The sequence below is a fragment of the Heptranchias perlo genome, chromosome 28 (assembly GCF_035084215.1).
Source record: "Heptranchias perlo isolate sHepPer1 chromosome 28, sHepPer1.hap1, whole genome shotgun sequence".
Lineage (NCBI taxonomy): Eukaryota > Metazoa > Chordata > Chondrichthyes > Hexanchiformes > Hexanchidae > Heptranchias > Heptranchias perlo.
Genome location: NC_090352.1, coordinates 22,350,940 through 22,368,656, shown reverse-complemented (window position 1 = coordinate 22,368,656; position 17,717 = coordinate 22,350,940). Strand labels below are relative to the sequence as shown.

Below are 17,717 nucleotides of genomic sequence, written 5' to 3'. Positions count from 1 at the left end.
ACAATTTTGAATTTGAGATTTCCACAAACCTCTTTGAAAGCTCTCTGTGTGAGCAAGTGACGTTTGATCCTGGATAAAGCCTCATGAGGGTTATCATAAGCCTGTTCAATTAGACCCAGTTCCTCCCTCTGTGACTGGTTTAACCTTGATTTCACGCTGAAATTAAGTGCAAAAAATCAAAGATAAACTTTCATTTCTTTTAAAAAGGTTCAATTTCACATGTGCTGTGAATAAAGCCAAGACAAGTCTCACATTAATGGTGAAAAATCTGTTCAATTTGCTGTATCAATCACAAGCATATGCCTTTACCTGTAAGCTTCTTTGAGTCTCTCGAGAGCCAGGATCAGAAGCTTTGTATCGTGCTTATAGGAAAGAGGGGGGAAAGGAATTGGAGAGAAACGTCTGCTCTCCAGCCAATGCACAGTGGTGGTGTAGATGGCAACAGCTTCTTCAGCTGTGATGTAGGGCCCATCCTGTGCAACAGAACAGATACGAACACTTTCAAGCAATTAGACAACACTAGCAGACAGCTCTCTGAGCTTTGAGAGAAAATGTACAATATATAAACTAAAATCTCACCACAATTAGATCATTTAAATAAAATTACAAGTATTTCATTATTAACTGAAGACAACTGACAGACTCTTGGAGCATCCTCACATTTTGATGCAATTATTTAAAATACCAGAACTGAAGAAAACTATCAGACAACTCCATCACTTTTCAGTGCAGGCAGCATCTTCTTTTCCAACAGCAGTAGATACAAATGTATTCACTCGATCAAATATATTTTGTACTAAATCAGTAATAGGGCTATGATTAGCAATCCATATAGCATACTAGAGATTTTCAGCACCTTCAAGACTAAACCATATTAGTTTCAGTAACATACAAGCTGTAGAACTCACCTTCAGGTAGTTGTGCTGTCTTTCCTGTTCTGCCTTCAAGTACAATCTGGTTAAGCGACCCAGGTTCTTCTTGCACACAGTTTTGTCAACAGTTGCACCACGGCGAATACGCTCTCTGTTGTAATGAGCAGTATTTGTCCACCAGTCAGCCTTGGCTTTCACGTACCGAAGGATCATGTTCTCAATTGGAGTTGGCAGACCTGGAACCTATTATAACAATATCAAGTCTTAGGAAGTTCTGTTATCTACTCTCTGCTTTTGCATTTAAACCTCACAATTACATGCAAGCTGGAAGCTAACTACTAAACTAATGTGTACAAAAGCATGCGTTCCCATTTTATTTAAAACTAAGTTATGCTATAATTAAATCCTGAACAAAAAACAATAATGACACGACGCTCTCCCCTGCACCTCCACTAATAATGAAAAAGAACTGGAAGCTCAACCTGAATGCCAAAAATATGTTTCAACACAAAGGTCATAAATGAAGAATTTATCAGTCCCATAATTTGAGTTAAAAAACGTTTTTTTTTTAAAGTACAGGACTCCACATTTGATTTTGGCAGACCCAGATGTACCACAGGGAGAAATGGGGAAAGGAATGGCCTAGACAATTTAAAAGTATATCTGAGAGCTATACACAAGACAGCCAGCATTCTGGACTTGCTCGGCCAATAAAGCTATTCATAGTACACCTTGAAGCAAACAAGATATTCAGTTTCTTATTTAAAAAGCATTGCAGATCATATAGAAGTATCTGTCTGAGCAAATATTCTCTAACAACATATTCTTGTTCACAAAGTACTCATTCATGGACATACCTTCCAAGGAATATTTGCTTTCCAGCATCTCCAAGCCTCACTTAGATGCTGCAAGATTGTCCTGGCCTTGTTTTGTTTGATTCCTTCAGGCATCATATCTAGGATATCGTGCATGACAGCAGCTCGTAACTCCAGATCAAAGTGAGACTCCACACGCTGTTTGGTTACGGTCTTAGCTACCCCCTTGGAATGGCGACCTGGCAGGGGTGGGGGATTGGGAGAATAGGTTATTGCAGTAAACAGAAAGTGGAGAAGCTTTAAGATTCACAAATGTCTTTTTGAGTCAACAGCAAGGAAAGAGGTGAAATAATTTAAACACTCAACCAGGTTTTCTCTTCAGAGTTTATACGAAAGCTACATTTTCAAAGAAGACACAAACGTTATTAACCTTCAAACTGTCGGGCAAGCAGGTTTCCCAACCACCTCTCCAACAAAGGAGTTATACCCCTCATGAAGAAAAGCCACACTCTCCAGCCAGCAGCCCAGAATCCACAGCCAGGCCCTTTGCCTACCGGCCCCTGTAAAAATTAAAAGGATAACAGATACAATTACTAGCAATATATATGGCTTTAAATGCACATATCAGTATATATTTTATTTGAAGGTTGCAAAAAAAAAATTTATAGCACAGGTTAAAAAGAAACACAAATGAGCAGACTACCCTAATGTGCTCTGAAAGAGAGTTGTATATGGCTGTTCCACTTACGTTGAGCTCTCAATCATAGTCTGGAAGGTGCCAGACACTCTTTTTTCCAGACCGAGATAAAATTAAAAACAAGGGACCTGTTAATCTTTCACCAGGTTTGAGAACAGCAAAAGATGAAGCATGAAAACAGAACACCCACACTCAGTTACCGAATGGTACTTTTTTGATGGACGGGGGTGGGGGGACGAAACAGACATTTTTCAAAATGGTTTCCAAAATGTTCCATCAAATCACAACAAAACCCGATAACATTACAAGAACAAATGCAAACCAGACTAACTTTCCCCAACCCATCGAAAGACAAGGCATGGCACCTTTAAAATTTGGATTGGTGTCATGACATATGCATTTGAAAAGATCAGGACAAAACAGATACAGAGAACACTATGCTTACCGTGTTAAATCTGTAATAGATAAGGTGCTTCAGATCTTTACACATTCGGATCTGTCTCATCAGCTTGTACTTGTACCTGTACATTCCTGTCAATTGTCCGACGTGAGCAAAGATATATTGCAACCCATCCGACAACTGAAGTACAGAAAATAAAGTGGGTTCAACTTTATATGTTTAGTATTTAGCTAACGTTTTATTTCAAACTGAACTAAAATCAGCGATTCTTTTTCCCAATAAGTTAGGGCGCATTTACGCGCCACAAGTTTGGCGTTGGTGCACATTAACATTAAACTTGTACAGTGTAAATTGGGTGCTAAGGCCCAAAGTGAATCTGAAGCAAAGTGGAGGGATATCCTTCTCCAGGGAGTCTCACTCCGCTTCACACCAGTGTCACACCCCGGATTCAGCCTGCAGTCGCAATATAACTGCTGCAGCAGTAAAGCAAAACCATTTTGCACCGATGCTACAGTTATAGTCTAAATGCACTCTCAGAAGGATACGCTTGACCCACATATTGATTCCCATCCAATACACTAAATGATGGATAAGTATAACTTGTATTACATTTAAATTACATTTGTAGCTTTAATGCATTCAAATGATCTCATGCCCAGGCAACGAGTCGTTCTGTAGTCTGATTAACCAAAGAATGACTGAATATTATATAAGCCTCACAGTACATTAATAGCTGATTCTTCAAACATGAATAAGGGTCAATAGTACTATTTATATCAAGTCTTAAGTAATGAGTTATTTGTTGAACCTAATGATTAAACTGTCATTTATAGATTACTTAAAGAGACAATTTAACAATGCAACAATTTCAAGGTAACAAAAACAGAAAGTAGATAGCATTAATATTGTTTCAAAACTAAAACTTTCTATTGCAAAATCCTGGTGACTTAAAGAATGGTCTGTACAGCACAGAATACACTTGAAATAGCTTCTGCATTTTTGTACCTGGAAGGCATCCACATTCCCCAATCTGTACTGTACATGACTGTCAACGACAAGCTTCGTCAAACGTAGCACCTCACGACACAAATGGAATGCATTGCCAAATCTAGACTTTTTACGTTCCTGTAAAAATGAACATATTGGTAATTTTTCACACTATCTTTAAAGACCACAGCTTTCAAATTCTACCTTTGTATGCCCCGTTTAAACTAATCACCAGCATTCAAAGAAAACTTGCGTTTATATGGCACCTTTCACATCCTCTGGACACCCAAAGTGCTTCACAGCCGAAGAGACTGCTATGTGCTGCAGCCAATTTCCACACAGCAAAGATAAATGACCAGATAATCTGGTGCTGGTTGAGGGGTAAATATCAGGAGAACTCTCCTGTTCTTTGAATAGTGCCATGGGAGCTTTAACATCCACCTGATCAGCAGACGTGGCCTCAGTTTAGCATCTCATTTGAAAGGCGCCACTCACTTGGTATCGCACTGAAGTGTCAGCCTAGAGTATGCATTCAAGTCACTGGAAGAGGGGCTTGTACCCATGATGTTCTGACTCAGTGCTACCACTGAGCCAAGGCTGACATGCATCTATTTCAACACAATCTAGGTGGATAATTTAAACTCAGTACACTAAATTATAAAAACAAAAACAACTAGCATTTTGGAATGCATTCAAGATGATAATTTAGTCTTGGGATTCTGTTGGTGGCTAAAAATCACAAATTTCAATGTTATTTTAACCATTCTATTAGATTACATCCTCTGCACATGAATTCCAGTTTAGGCAAAAACACAATAAAGGCAATTTTTTTTGTTCTTATATTTTGCCAATAACTTTTCTCATACAGCTGTCATAAAGCCTCCATCCAAAGTGTTGTGGCTTGAAGAGCATCAAAGTACAAATACCCAGCAACACAGCAGTTTAACCAGATTGTTTCAATGGAAAGAACTAGTAAAAAAGTTAAAGACAAATGTCAAGTCTTCAAGGTCAAAGGATACCAAAACAGAAAATAACTGTCCAAAGCTGAAAGAGCTTTTAAACTCAAACTGAAATCTGAAAAGAATACAATCCCAAAATATGGCATTTGGTTTTCCTCCAAATCATAACTCCACTGCAGGTTACAGAGGTACTTTACTTCCAAAAGCAGAACCACTGTCTGATAAATTTTACCTTAGTAGTGAGGGTTTTCACAGGCTTCAGGTTGAAGTTGTAGTCCAGATGCAAATAATTCAGATTCTTACGATGGATTAACAAATTCAGCATGTTGTAACCTTGACGACACACCTGTAGTCCTACCTCTACCCAGTCTAGTTTGGTTGACTGGAAAAATTTTGTTGATTTGAACGAACGGAATAAGTACCTGATGTGGGAAAAGTAAAACGTCAGCATTAAATTAGGTTAGAAAGAAAACATTTAACACTTTTTCTTCACCAATTAGAAGTTTATTATGTTTTACAAGAGGATAGACCAGCCCAAGGATATTTATTTGCACAGCATCGAAACTACCTTTGAGTTAATGTTGGGAAATGCTCTTTACCAATGTGGGAAACAGACCTGTCTGCTTTTTCCATGCAACTAAGGCAAGATGGGAAAACTCATTCACAGGATGTTGGTGTCCATTAAGACTGGGATTCGCACTCTGTTCCCCCAGTCTGAGTAGAATACATTAGAATTCAAAAAATTCTGCCAAGATGGTTTTGAATATTAACAGATACTTGTTACTCATTGCAGAATCCATTTTGAGTAAGATCCACAATAAAGGATGAGATGGGACAATGAGTTAAGCACATTGCCTCTCTTTCTGGGACTTTTATTCAAATAGCATCGAATTAATTTTGATGGATGAAAGTATCCCTCTGCTGATTATAAAGGTCCAACATAAACAAGTTGGAACAGGTATTGTATAGACCCAACATCACAAACTGTACCTAAAAAAAACTTAGCCAGTATAGGATGTTCTTCTAAGGTTGGGATTAAACAATATTGTTGAAGCAAAGTAGATGGAACTACATTCTGCATTTATCCAGGCCATACTCTACCAGGAGTGTTATACCATACAAAGGAGTGCTTGATGTTGAGACTGGGGGGCCAAAACAGAAAAAATATTCTATTTTCCAGCATTAACATCTCTCGCCTTCATATCTACAAAACAAAATGAATAATTCCCCCCTCTTATTTTGCATCATCAAGCAGCCCAGCACTGGCCCTCAAGTAACAGCAGACATGCTCAAGTGCCAGGCAACGCAAGAACAAGAAGTCTTTGTCATCTGTTTAAGACTGATGGTCTTGCACTTGTACTGCTGGTCTCTCTCTCCTCTGTGCATGTACTGGAGTTCCCTCTAACTATTTCCTTTATTAGTGATTCGTACAAGTAACAAAGCTGACAACTTATTAGTCATCGACACGTACAGTTAGATTAGAGATATCCAGAATACGTCATTTTTCACTGCATTAGTTTACATTCCTTGAACTCAAATAAATTACAGAATATTCAACCCACCTTTTCTTTTGTGCTTTGGGTGGTCTGTGTTTAAGTGCATTCAATACATAGTACTTCAGGAGTTTCTGGTAAGAAACCCTAACTTTGACCGGCTGTCCTGCTGGACAGTGCTCACGGTACCAGTTCTTAACCAATGGGATGTCAAGCGCTCTCCTTGTTTTTCCAGACCTCAAGTTAAATGGCCTCGGTGCCCAAAGCAATGCAATGCCATTGGCAGTATTATCAGAATACAAAGGAGAATCTTTTAGGAATGGTTCCATAGAATCAGGAAGTTCAAACTCTTCATCATCATCAGGTAATGGTTCCTGGCTCTGAAATGAAAACGCAAATGCCTCTGATAATCTTCTGTTCACTATATTTCACCAACTAAACTGGATTAAAAAAAATAGAAATTTATTGCAATAGCAAAGTTACTCCACTGTAGAGTTAATTACCTTAACAGAGTGTCTGTGTGAGATAGGGTTAATTAACGGATCAAAGTAGAATGCTGGCAGATCTGGATCTTCAGTTTTAATGAAGACAACATTTGGTGTGTGATACCTAAAATCCAAATACAAAGTTAAATGAAGGCTAATGTATAAACAAACACCAAGTTTAGCAGGGTAAAAACTTTTTTTTAGTGTCAATTTTCTTCCCTTATCCTCTTAAAGCTCAATTCTTTTGGGGAACAGACCCATAGATATTGCCCCACGCAAAGGACTATTCTTTACGTGTGAGTCAACACTCATCGTAATGTTGGGAGGCTACTTCATCATGGGGGTATCACATCAAGACCAATCGTGCCATCACCCAACATCCATTCACATCAGCTTTCCAGCAATGGTCACTGGATAGAAATCAGGAGCAGGAATATGATTTATTTTCCCCTTCCTAGCCCCAGGAGTACTAAAACCAATTACACACCCCAGCTCCCATCCTATCCAGCAGAGACCAGGAGCAAACATGGAATCTTCTGTTCAGTACAACTCAGTTGTATGCTTACTTTACCAAATGAGCCATTGGGGATTTTGAAATAAAACATTCTTTAACAATTTAGTTTCAACATTTTAACAGCCAGTCAAGGGCTACTACCTGAGTCTATTCGTGCCTGCATAACTTTCTTTTAAGGCAAGGCAGCTTCAACGGAGGCCACTCAAAGCTGCCTCAGACAGTCTTGTCAGGAGGAGGAATCAGTTACACGCACAGAATCTAGCACTCTGACGCAGCACTTCAATACACTATTATTCCCCAAAAAAAACGCATTACAGGTTTGCTACAAATAACTACAAAAGTAAAGATGAAGAATGGATTACGACCGGGCTGTGCAGAGGATTTTTTAAAAATATAAAAGAAAATCATAACATAGGGGTTAAAAAAAACTGGCTGCCTTGTGTGCTCTTCTAGTATTGTTGGGAATGATCGCTAATCGTCATCGCAGTCACCATGGACCAATCAGCAACACCGAAGCGACTACAATATTACAATGAAATATTATTACAGGCACACAAACTTTTAATACATTAGATGGATGTTTCAAAAGTTTCCTAATTTCCTTGTCATACTAACAGTACTAAATGTACAGAATTTATCTAGAAATTTAATAGGAAATTTAGATGCTTATGGTGCACATTCTAAGTCTTGGACAGACATAAAATGGCTTAAATTATTTTTTTAAATCACTTGTCTACTTACCAGGTAAGGTGAACATGGTGGGGTAGGTTGTTGTACAGGTATGGGAATGCTATTTTGTATTCTGTTCTGATTGGCTGTCTAATGATGATCTTATTGATGTCATTGAATTCATTCCAGTCTTCATCCCTAACAGAGGCAAACCAAACTCAAATGACCAAAGCTGCAATATTTCAGTTCTTTATCAACTGAAGACAAGTTGCATATCATGAAGTTCAAAAAATATTGATTTCTTGCTAACACTATTTAAAATAATAGCACAGTACTAGCCCAGATGGTCTTAAACAAACATGGAACTCAATATGCAGAATCTTCTCACTTATTTTTATTGGGTCATAAGGAGTTGCCAGAGATCATCCAGACATCCCCTTTGATTTCCCCTACCACATTCTCCCAACCCACAGCCAGGTTCAACACCCTCTGCATGGCACAGGTCAAATCAGGAATCGAATTGGCTGGTACATGACATCTATTGCTTTTCCATAACACACTATCTTCACGTGCAAAGCTTACACTTTTCGAGCTTACTGTTGCTAGCTAACAATTACAGGTTTAATTATGCAAGGTCAAAGTAGTGCAAAACCAGTTGATTTCAATGCTGTAATTGTAGTGCTCATTAGTCAACCATACATGTGCAAAACTTCATGGAGGTGCTGCAGTGTACTGCACCATCCAACCTTAAACAGTCAAAATGCATTTGATAAGGTATCACCGTACAAAATTTACAGCAAAGATAATGAGTAGCACTAGGAATTATGGGGAATGTGACCACATGAATAGATAGTTGGAGGGAAGAAAGCAAAGAAGTAAAAAAAAATCTCAGATTGGAAAGTTCTGGTGAGTGGTGTTCTACGGGTATCTATGCTGGAGCTGCTCTTATTTACTATATACAAATAAATTACCTGGTGAAGAATTGACGGACTATAAATGTGAAGTAATACATTTCAGAAGTAAGAACTGGGAAATAATACGCAGATTCAAATGGTAAGATTTTACAAAGAGGAAAGGGACAGAGGGATCTTGCTGCGTAGATATAAAAGTGATTAAAGCAGGCAGCAAAAGTAGATAAAGCTATTAAAAAAGGCAATTCGAATTCATGAGTTTGTATTTTAGAGACATAGGAGGTAATGCTGAACTTGTACAGGACCTTAGTTAGACTGCAGTTGGAGTACTGTGCAGTTTTGGGTACCGCATTATAGGAATGATAAGGTATAGATTCATTAAGATATTACCAAGAATGACAACGATCATTATGAAGGAAGACTGAAGACATTAGGGCTTTTTCAGTAGAGGGGAAAAGGTTAAGATTATGAAGCTTATGACAATGTATATAGATTGTCTCTACTGGTCAATAAAACTAACAAGACAGTAAAAAGTTCAGATAATAAATAAGTTAAAGGAAAGGTTAGAAAACATGTCTTTACACCGAGGGTAGTTGGGAGTGCGGCATTCTCTGTCACAAACTGTTGTTAAAGCAGAGACCATAAATTCGTTTAAAACAAAATTAGATATCTGAATAAAGACTGTTAGAAGGCATGGGAAATGAGCAGGAAAGTGGGATTAAACTAGGTGGTTCACAAGGAGGAAAACACCAGTGTAGACTTGATGGGCTGAATGGCCCTGATCTGTACCAAAGTATTCGATGGCTATAATTAGCTACTGCCCTACCTAATATTAATACAAATGCCAAGTACTAGCAACTAAATTCACTGCTCACTTAATACCTTGACACAAGATATTTTTAAAAAGTCCTTACTGAAGATTCACATCCCGGACCAGAGGCTCAAATTTTGGTCCACCCGGAATCGCCATGTTGAGAGCTTTGGAAGTAAAAAATGCTTTGAGATCAAATAGATAGAAGTAGTTGTCATCCACTAAATCAGTCAGCAACTGATTAGCCAGGCGATAAAGCGTGGACATCATAGGTAAAGTAAACTGCCAACGACGATAAGTAGATCCATTTACATACCTAAATTGGGGAAAAAAAATTCTCAATTCAAACACTTTATAAGAGAAATTTACAACTTAATATCATAGTGAATCATAAGTGGATAGCGATGTTTGCAGAGTCAGGTAGCTCAATGGTTTAAACTTAATTATGATCATCTCATTTCAACAATGTAGGTTTCGTCCAAATCAATTCTTCTAATTATAGCAACACCAAGTGAAAAATAATAAGCACTCATGAAATAAAAGTTATGAATGCTGAAAATCCCACTATTAATAATGATACATGGGACCAACATAAAATGCCCAACTTTCACCACCCCAACATGTTCCTCTCCTGAAACCAGCGGTTTAATTTGGGATCTGTTTCCACAGCAGCCAGCACTCTTCTGGTACCCCATTACTGATCAATCTTATTGTGCAAGCCTATACAGTTAACTGCTGACAGACTACTAGACCATGGAGACATCACCATCAAGCCTAACCTTGCCCTCACCTAAAGTGCCCAAATGCCTAAGTTGCAGCAATCACCTAATGAAGTAGGACCATAGCTGAACAATTATAACGAAACTTTTTTCCCTTTTATTTTACTTCTACAGGCTACACACAATAGTGCTTTAGCACGCTGTGTTATAGTAAGATGAGAATCATTACATCTGTCTGTCGATTATTTTCACAATTTTGACCTACTGGCATATTTCTGTACTTGCAATAAGCCTACCAAATTGATTTGAAGCTGTAAGCATCAATTTGTTTTAGCACTCTGGATGTTACGGTTTGTCAAACATTATTACTTTTATCATCAAGTGTTATTATATCAAGCCAAGTACTAAAAATGAAAGGCCATGGTTTAGTGCTCAATCAAGGATTACTAGGGCAGAGAGAGCCCCTGAATTTAGTACATCACATTTTCCAGATTGAGGCCAATTACCTGCAAAGAGGGACTGCTGACAAATCAAAAGCATAAAACAATCTATTTGCACGTAATAGTTTAGAATACTGAAGAAACTGCTCAAATTTTCAAAACAGAATATTCTATGGGGACCCTTGAGATAGGATCTTTCTTTTCACTTGTGAATTCACTAAATTGTGGAAAGATGGGGGGGAAAAAGAGACACACAAACTCAAAGTTTACCCTCTAGTTAAGAACCTGTTAGTCCAAATAATGTCACTGCAAGTGAAATAATTTCTATTAATTTAGGTATACATAACATTTCTAGCAATAGGGTTTTAATCTGCATTGCTCGACAAATGAGCTCAAATATACTTGTTAATAATTTAAATAAAACTATTGTTTCCATTTCATTTTACTAATTTGCTAGGCCTCCAATCTTTCACGACACCAACGCCTTGTCCGATAATCTCAAAGACTTACTTTGGGTTGTCTTTCAATGGTTGGTGGTCATAAAACCACTCAGCCACTGGTCCGTCCTCTTCTGAATCGAGTTCCATCTGTATTGCTTCGAGTGGTTCCACATCAAGTATGTTATCTGCATAATCCAGTGGAGGCTCTTCATCATCAAAAGGAGGAAACCTCATCCTTTTAAAGTGCCGTCTATCACGTTTTTCACGTCTCATCATAATCCACATGGTTCTAACAAGAAATGGTTTTTATATTATTGTATTTCATTACTAAAATGTCCTCTTAATGGCAAAATGCCGCTCCTAATCGGTTAATCCCGGGGATGAGGGGGCGGACATATGAGGAGAGGTTGAGTAGATTGGGACTCTACTCATTGGAGTTCAGAAGAATGAGAGGCGATCTTATTGAAACATATAAGATTGTGAAGGGTCTTGATCGGGTGGATGCAGTAAGGATGTTCCCAAAGATGGGTGAAACTAGAACTAGGCGGCATAATCTTAGAATAAGGGGCTGCTCTTTCAAAACTGAGATGAGGAGAAACTTCTTCACTCAGAGGGTGGTAGGTCTGTGGAATTTGCTGCCCCAGGAAGCTGTGGAAGCTACATCATTAGATAAATTTAAAACAGAAATAGACAGTTTCCTAGAAGTAAAGGGAATTAGGGGTTATGGGGAGCGGGCAGGAAATTGGACATGAAGCTGAGTTCGGATCGGTCAATGCCCTGTGGGTGGCGGAGAGGGCCCAGGGGCTATGTGGCCGGGTCCTGCTCCGACTTCTTGTGTTCTTTAGATTTGTGGTTGGGATCAGATCAGCCATGATCTTATTGAATGGCGGAGCAGGCTCGAGGGGCCGATTGGCCTACTCCTGCTCCAATTTCTTATGTTCTTATGTTCTAATCAGATGACAATGAAGCAACGTGGTAAAAGATTTATCCACCAAGATACAAAAATGTTCATTCAGAAAATATGTTTCACAGGTTAACTTTTAACTATAAATTCACTACCAGTACCATAGAAAAATAATGATTTTACAAACAAACAAAAATCCAAGATGATCATTTTAGAAAGATGAATGCATGAACTGGAAAGGTTGTGAAAGCTAATCATCGACAGCCTGTACTTAGAAGTGGAATTAAATCAGGTCGCCTGGCAACAATTTTGATTTGTTGAGAACAGATAATGCCCAGCTTCAACTGAAATCATTTTACTTAATGCCCAACAGGCTAAAATAATGCACATCAAAACCAGTGTTCAAAATGCAGTTGAATGTTAAGCTGGGAAATTAAGGGTACTAAAAAGCTTTAATGGGCCAAATGATTTTCTCCTCCTTGAATGTATGTATGCAGGGAAAAACTTCTGGAACCCTTTACTTTGGAAATGCCTGCAATTTAAACATTTCTAGGCTCTTGTATCCAGGACTGTACAAACAATCCTCAATATATACTTTTCCACAACTTCATCTGTGTGTTGATTGCTCTCTTGGCTGAACCCAGATGTACCAGTCTGGGTCTCCTCAGCCTTATTAGGCAAAAAAGTACATTTTATGTCGATTGGAATATCACAATTAAATCATAATCCCACCATATTTTAACTTGAGAGGGTAGCCATAACCAATATAGATAGTGATCGCTGGTAAGAAGTGAAAATACAAAAAGGTTACCGAGCAGAAACCTGGAAGATAGATGAACAATTACACAGAGCTCTATCCAGGAAGGCAGGGTTTGAAATCAGCAAGTCTTCTTCACATCTTTAATGCAATAAGTAACAGGTATTAAGACATGATTCTTATTAAGAAATAAGGCATCATATATTAATGATGGTGAAATAATTGGCAGCCACAACAATGATCCTCCTTATTCCATCTAATTTGATTCTGTGATGATTGGAAGCAAGACTACAACAATACTTCTTCAGAAATAAATGCAGATACAATTTTGTTAAAAGCTCTGCAAAATCCAACACTTTACTTACCCCCACTGAGATATGTAAACTGGTTCAATAACCCATGGGATCTCATTGACAAATGAGATTGCTCCTGTGATGTGGTACAAAACTGATACGTCCCTGATCTGTTCCCATGGCATAGGCATGTTCTCCAGTAGTTTCAGAACAGCGTGAGGCATGTACTTCAAAGCGCTAGGGAGGGAGGGGAGGGGAAAAAGACAGTTGCCAATATATCAGTCTTAGCCAAACAGACAAGATGAATTACGTTATTAAATACTTTACATTGTAAATGAGAGAAATTGATCAATTTTAATTTATAGGATAAACAATTATCTTAATATTTTAGATGTGTCATATTCTACTAGAATTAGCTAACATATGCAGATTTTTAAAACTGGAATACAAATTGGTACTTTGCAACTTTGAAAATAGATAAGATTTGAAGCTATGAAATAAAGTCTCAAAATTACTTTATAACATTTCTACCATGGTATATTACAATTTGACATAAGTTCAACCACAAGTAAGCCTGCATTTTATTTCGGTGGTGAGCATCCTCAATATCATTTTTAAAGAAAGCCTTAACTACAAACATAAATACAGTGTTCACAAATGCAGCAATTTGAAGTTTTTAATTTTCTCTGGCTTTCCATACATGCAGCTTAAAAAAAGACTGCAAATCTAACTCCCATCAAGCAGTAGCCTCAAATTCAATTCCTCCTCCCATCCCAACATACTGACTCCATGACTGGCAAAATTTCTAGACAGAGCAACAGTCAAAATCATCAGAATAAAACTAGCAATAATCACTACTCAAAAGGGTCTTTAGGATTACAATCTTTATAGTAGAAAAGTTATACAATATCTGTGTACTGCAGATATAAAGTTTAATTCTATCATTGTAGATTCCAGATCTTCAGCTTTTTAAAAAATTATACCTCACAATAATCTTCTGTGCAAACACTTGAGCTCAGTAAGATGAGGGATGGAGGTCAAGACAATGCACTAACTAACCAAGCACTAAAAAGAGGCCCTAAAATTATTCTCTGGATCATACAACTTCTTAATGTTTAAAACAAAAATGGGTTAATGCCGCCTTACAAATAGTAGACAGACGGGAATTCAAGAAAACCACGTTAATCATAGAATCCCACAGCATAATTTCAGGACCAATAAGAAATTGTCATTGTTCTCCAAGTTGACTAATTTTCTTACCCAAGATAGACTCTCTTGTCATGCCTGAATTTCCGGTTTGTCATGTCACCATGGTCACGAATGATCTTTCGGACATGCTCAGGGGGCATATCTTCCTTCTGAGCATCCACAAAACCAAACTTTCTCTTCTCAGCATACCGCTTAGCCTGAAGTTGCTGCCATTTCCTGGCTGCAAACAAAAATTTAATACTGAAAAATGAAGAGGGTGACGTGGCACTAGAAACTTTATAACAGACCACTCTTCCCCCACCCCCCACAAAAAAGGCTCATAACTCCTTAAAAAAAAATTTCATGACTTAATCAACAGCTAATCACAAGTAATGTCTGAGTACGACTAAGTCCATTACTTTATCATTTCCCCCGTAAGGTATCTTATTGCCGCCTTGCAAAACTACACTTCCCTCTTCCAACTGAAAAGAGGGCAAGCAGGTGAGTTAGACAGAAGAGAAAATATCAAATCAAAGGCTCTTTTACATTATGGTCACATCCTGGGAGAGTGACACCAAAACAACCCAATGGCAACCAATCTCCCAATTTAAATCTCAAATCTGCTGTCAGTCACCCGCAGGCCTATTTGAGGCCACCATGGGAGACAGAGACAGGTTGACCAGTTCTTCCATGCATAGGGTCTCCCATGTGTGCAAGCACCAAAATGTAATTTTGTGAACTTGGGAAATGACACAAGGCCAGTTCAAAGATCAATCACATCAAGTATCTGAGCCAGAAAAATATTAAAATAACCATCTGGCAGGGTTAATCGCTCACTGGCTTCCACTGAGGCGAGTAAAGAACATCCTTCCCACTCCTGGATGCTGATCTTGGCATTCAAAATACAACTCAAAACTCAGCTACTAGTAAAGACTTTCCAGAAGTAGCAAGGATGCCTAGCCCAACTTAGTGGCAACTGGCATACAGATACACCGCCGGAGTGCCTATTTTCTAGCTGCAGAAACCAAGGGCGGCCATCTATTATAAGTATCTCCTCTTGCTGCATCTTTGAAGGGTGGGGCACCACAGCCCCAAAGTACCCCTCCTTTAACCATGCCCAGCAGGGACTTGCAATCCTCTAGCTGGGAGTTTGGTACGTTACTCCTACAGCTAACTACCTGGTCTGTTTCTAGAAATCAACAACAGTTGAATCACCTACTATCCAAATCAGGTATCACTATTCAGAATCTTTAAGTACATTTTCAAGCTAACCTGACATGCATTTAAGGAAAAACTCACCTTTCATCACACTAAAGTCTAAAAATAAACTTCAACACAAATCAAAATTTTTTTACAGTTTACTCCTCAATTCAAAGTTGCTTAAATTATCTGTTAATTCAGGCTGAAAATGTGCAAAAATGGTCTCTTGTACACAGGAACAGGAGCAGACCATTTAGCCCCTTGGGCCTGTTCTGCCATTCAATTAGATCACAGCTGATCTGTAGCTCAACTCCATATCCCTTGATACCCTTACCCAACAAAAATCTATCAATCTCAGCATTGAAAATTTCAATTGACCCAGCATCCAAAGCCTTTTGGAGGAAAGAGTTCCAGATTTCCACTACCCTTTGTATGAAAACTACCCTTTATGCTATTTTATTAATATTGCTTAATTTGTACTATTGGATAATTAATTTTTTCCAAGCAAAACAGAGCTTTGAATTAACAGGATTGATTGAGGTGTCAAAGGAAGTACAAATAATAAATCAAACAGTATCAATGCAAAAAAAATCACAGCATACTTGTGCATGTGTTTAGTTAAACTACTTTAATACAATTTAAAGTTCAATTACTAGCACACAAAGTGCTGCAGCATTAGAGTCTTATCTTACTTCTAAACCTTCTAGGTTGTTTCTCACAGCTCCTTAGGTTATTTGTTACACAACTGGCACCCAGGCCCACCATTTACAACAGTGCACAAAACACCAAGTAAAATAAAATTTTAATAGAGTTTAATACTGTGCTTCAATTATAGAAAAAGTTGTACCGGATTTTTAAATTCATAAATGAATTACTTTCAGTATCATAACTGCCCAGATTAATCTAGAAATTTCTTACCTTTTTCTTGCAGTTTTTCCTCAGACATGTAGTCAGGTACAGGGACCGGAACCGGATTGGGCCCGGGTGCACCCCTGTACTGAAATGCTGCCATATTTGTTGATTCTGATGAAAAGATAGATTTAATTTTTTTTTAATATCTATAAATCAGTTTGTGAAATGTTACAAGTAAAAATATATTTTCATATGTAAAAAATTCTATGTTAATGTTCTGCTAACACAGGAATCACAAATAACACACAAAGTTGCATTTGTGGAGATACATTTCCAAATAAGCAATCACTTAAGACAAACCAAAAGAGGATGAAAATGCAGGTTCAAACGAACACGTTCATCAAAAGCTTTAAAAGGAAATTCATATCCCAAGTTTTTTCTCCATAAATTACAGAGAATAAATTTGCAGATGGATTGAGATGAGTTGCCCAGTTACATGGGATGTTACGTGAGGCAGCTCCTAGCTAAAATCATAATTTTGCTCATGTCCAGCACATTTAATATCCATACTCCTGTGTACAGAAATTATTTTTAAACCTTTCTAAATGTGTTAATTGAGGCTGATAACTGGAGTAACAAAATGACTGCTGCATGGGATGCATTGTGCACAGGTGGATAGTATTGGGTTAATTTGTCCTCTTGGGTTGTAATGACATACATTTCAAATCAGTGCCAACATGGAAATAGATGTGATTTACACTGGCTCGAAGATTATAAATGAGACTGCATACACTGACTTTCATTTTCACCCAGAGTAATCTGCAACTTCCTTGAGGATCTGGAGAATTTTACATTTTTGGTCGACATTTTAAATAAATTTCCTTTGATACAGTAGTTTTTGGCCAGATAAATACACTGACTACTAAAAATCCCACCCTATTAGGTCCACAGATGTGCATCCTAGGGCTGCTTTAAATGACTCACTTAACACCTTATTTTCAGTGCTAACATTTGAAACTTATGTTTTAAACTCATCTTTCAATGTGTTTGAACGTGCAAAGTTTTGGAAAATATTCCACAAAAAATGACAACCAACATGTGTCATGTTAAACCGTCATCCCAGTTACTAAGTCAGCTTAGCTCAGTTGCTTGCATTTTGCCATCTGAGCCAAAAGATTATGGGTTTGACCACCATACTGGAACCTGAATTCATAATCTCAGCTGACACTAGTGCAGAACTGAAAGTGCGGTGCATTGTCCTCTGAATGAGATGTTAAAGTGGACATCAAGCACCCCAGTACAATTTGAAGA

The 17,717-nt window shown here is 38.0% G+C and overlaps 1 protein-coding gene across 1 annotated transcript in view; it reads right to left on the bottom strand.

Moving 5' to 3' along the window:
• The window catches only part of prpf8 (pre-mRNA processing factor 8), a 42,870-nt gene that overhangs the window by 23,801 nt on the left and 1,352 nt on the right, over positions 1–17,717 (bottom strand). Inside the window, exons 2-17 of the mRNA XM_068008215.1 lie at positions 16,473–16,577; positions 14,427–14,595; positions 13,239–13,403; positions 11,283–11,501; positions 9,717–9,929; positions 7,964–8,089; positions 6,727–6,832; positions 6,293–6,603; positions 4,963–5,152; positions 3,790–3,909; positions 2,830–2,964; positions 2,118–2,247; positions 1,730–1,926; positions 909–1,115; positions 310–473; positions 30–156 (exon numbers count right to left, since the gene is read on the bottom strand). Coding sequence (XP_067864316.1) covers positions 30–156; positions 310–473; positions 909–1,115; positions 1,730–1,926; positions 2,118–2,247; positions 2,830–2,964; positions 3,790–3,909; positions 4,963–5,152; positions 6,293–6,603; positions 6,727–6,832; positions 7,964–8,089; positions 9,717–9,929; positions 11,283–11,501; positions 13,239–13,403; positions 14,427–14,595; positions 16,473–16,566 — 2,673 coding nt within the window. The 5' untranslated portion in view covers positions 16,567–16,577. The remainder of the gene's footprint in view (positions 1–29; positions 157–309; positions 474–908; positions 1,116–1,729; positions 1,927–2,117; positions 2,248–2,829; positions 2,965–3,789; positions 3,910–4,962; positions 5,153–6,292; positions 6,604–6,726; positions 6,833–7,963; positions 8,090–9,716; positions 9,930–11,282; positions 11,502–13,238; positions 13,404–14,426; positions 14,596–16,472; positions 16,578–17,717) is intronic.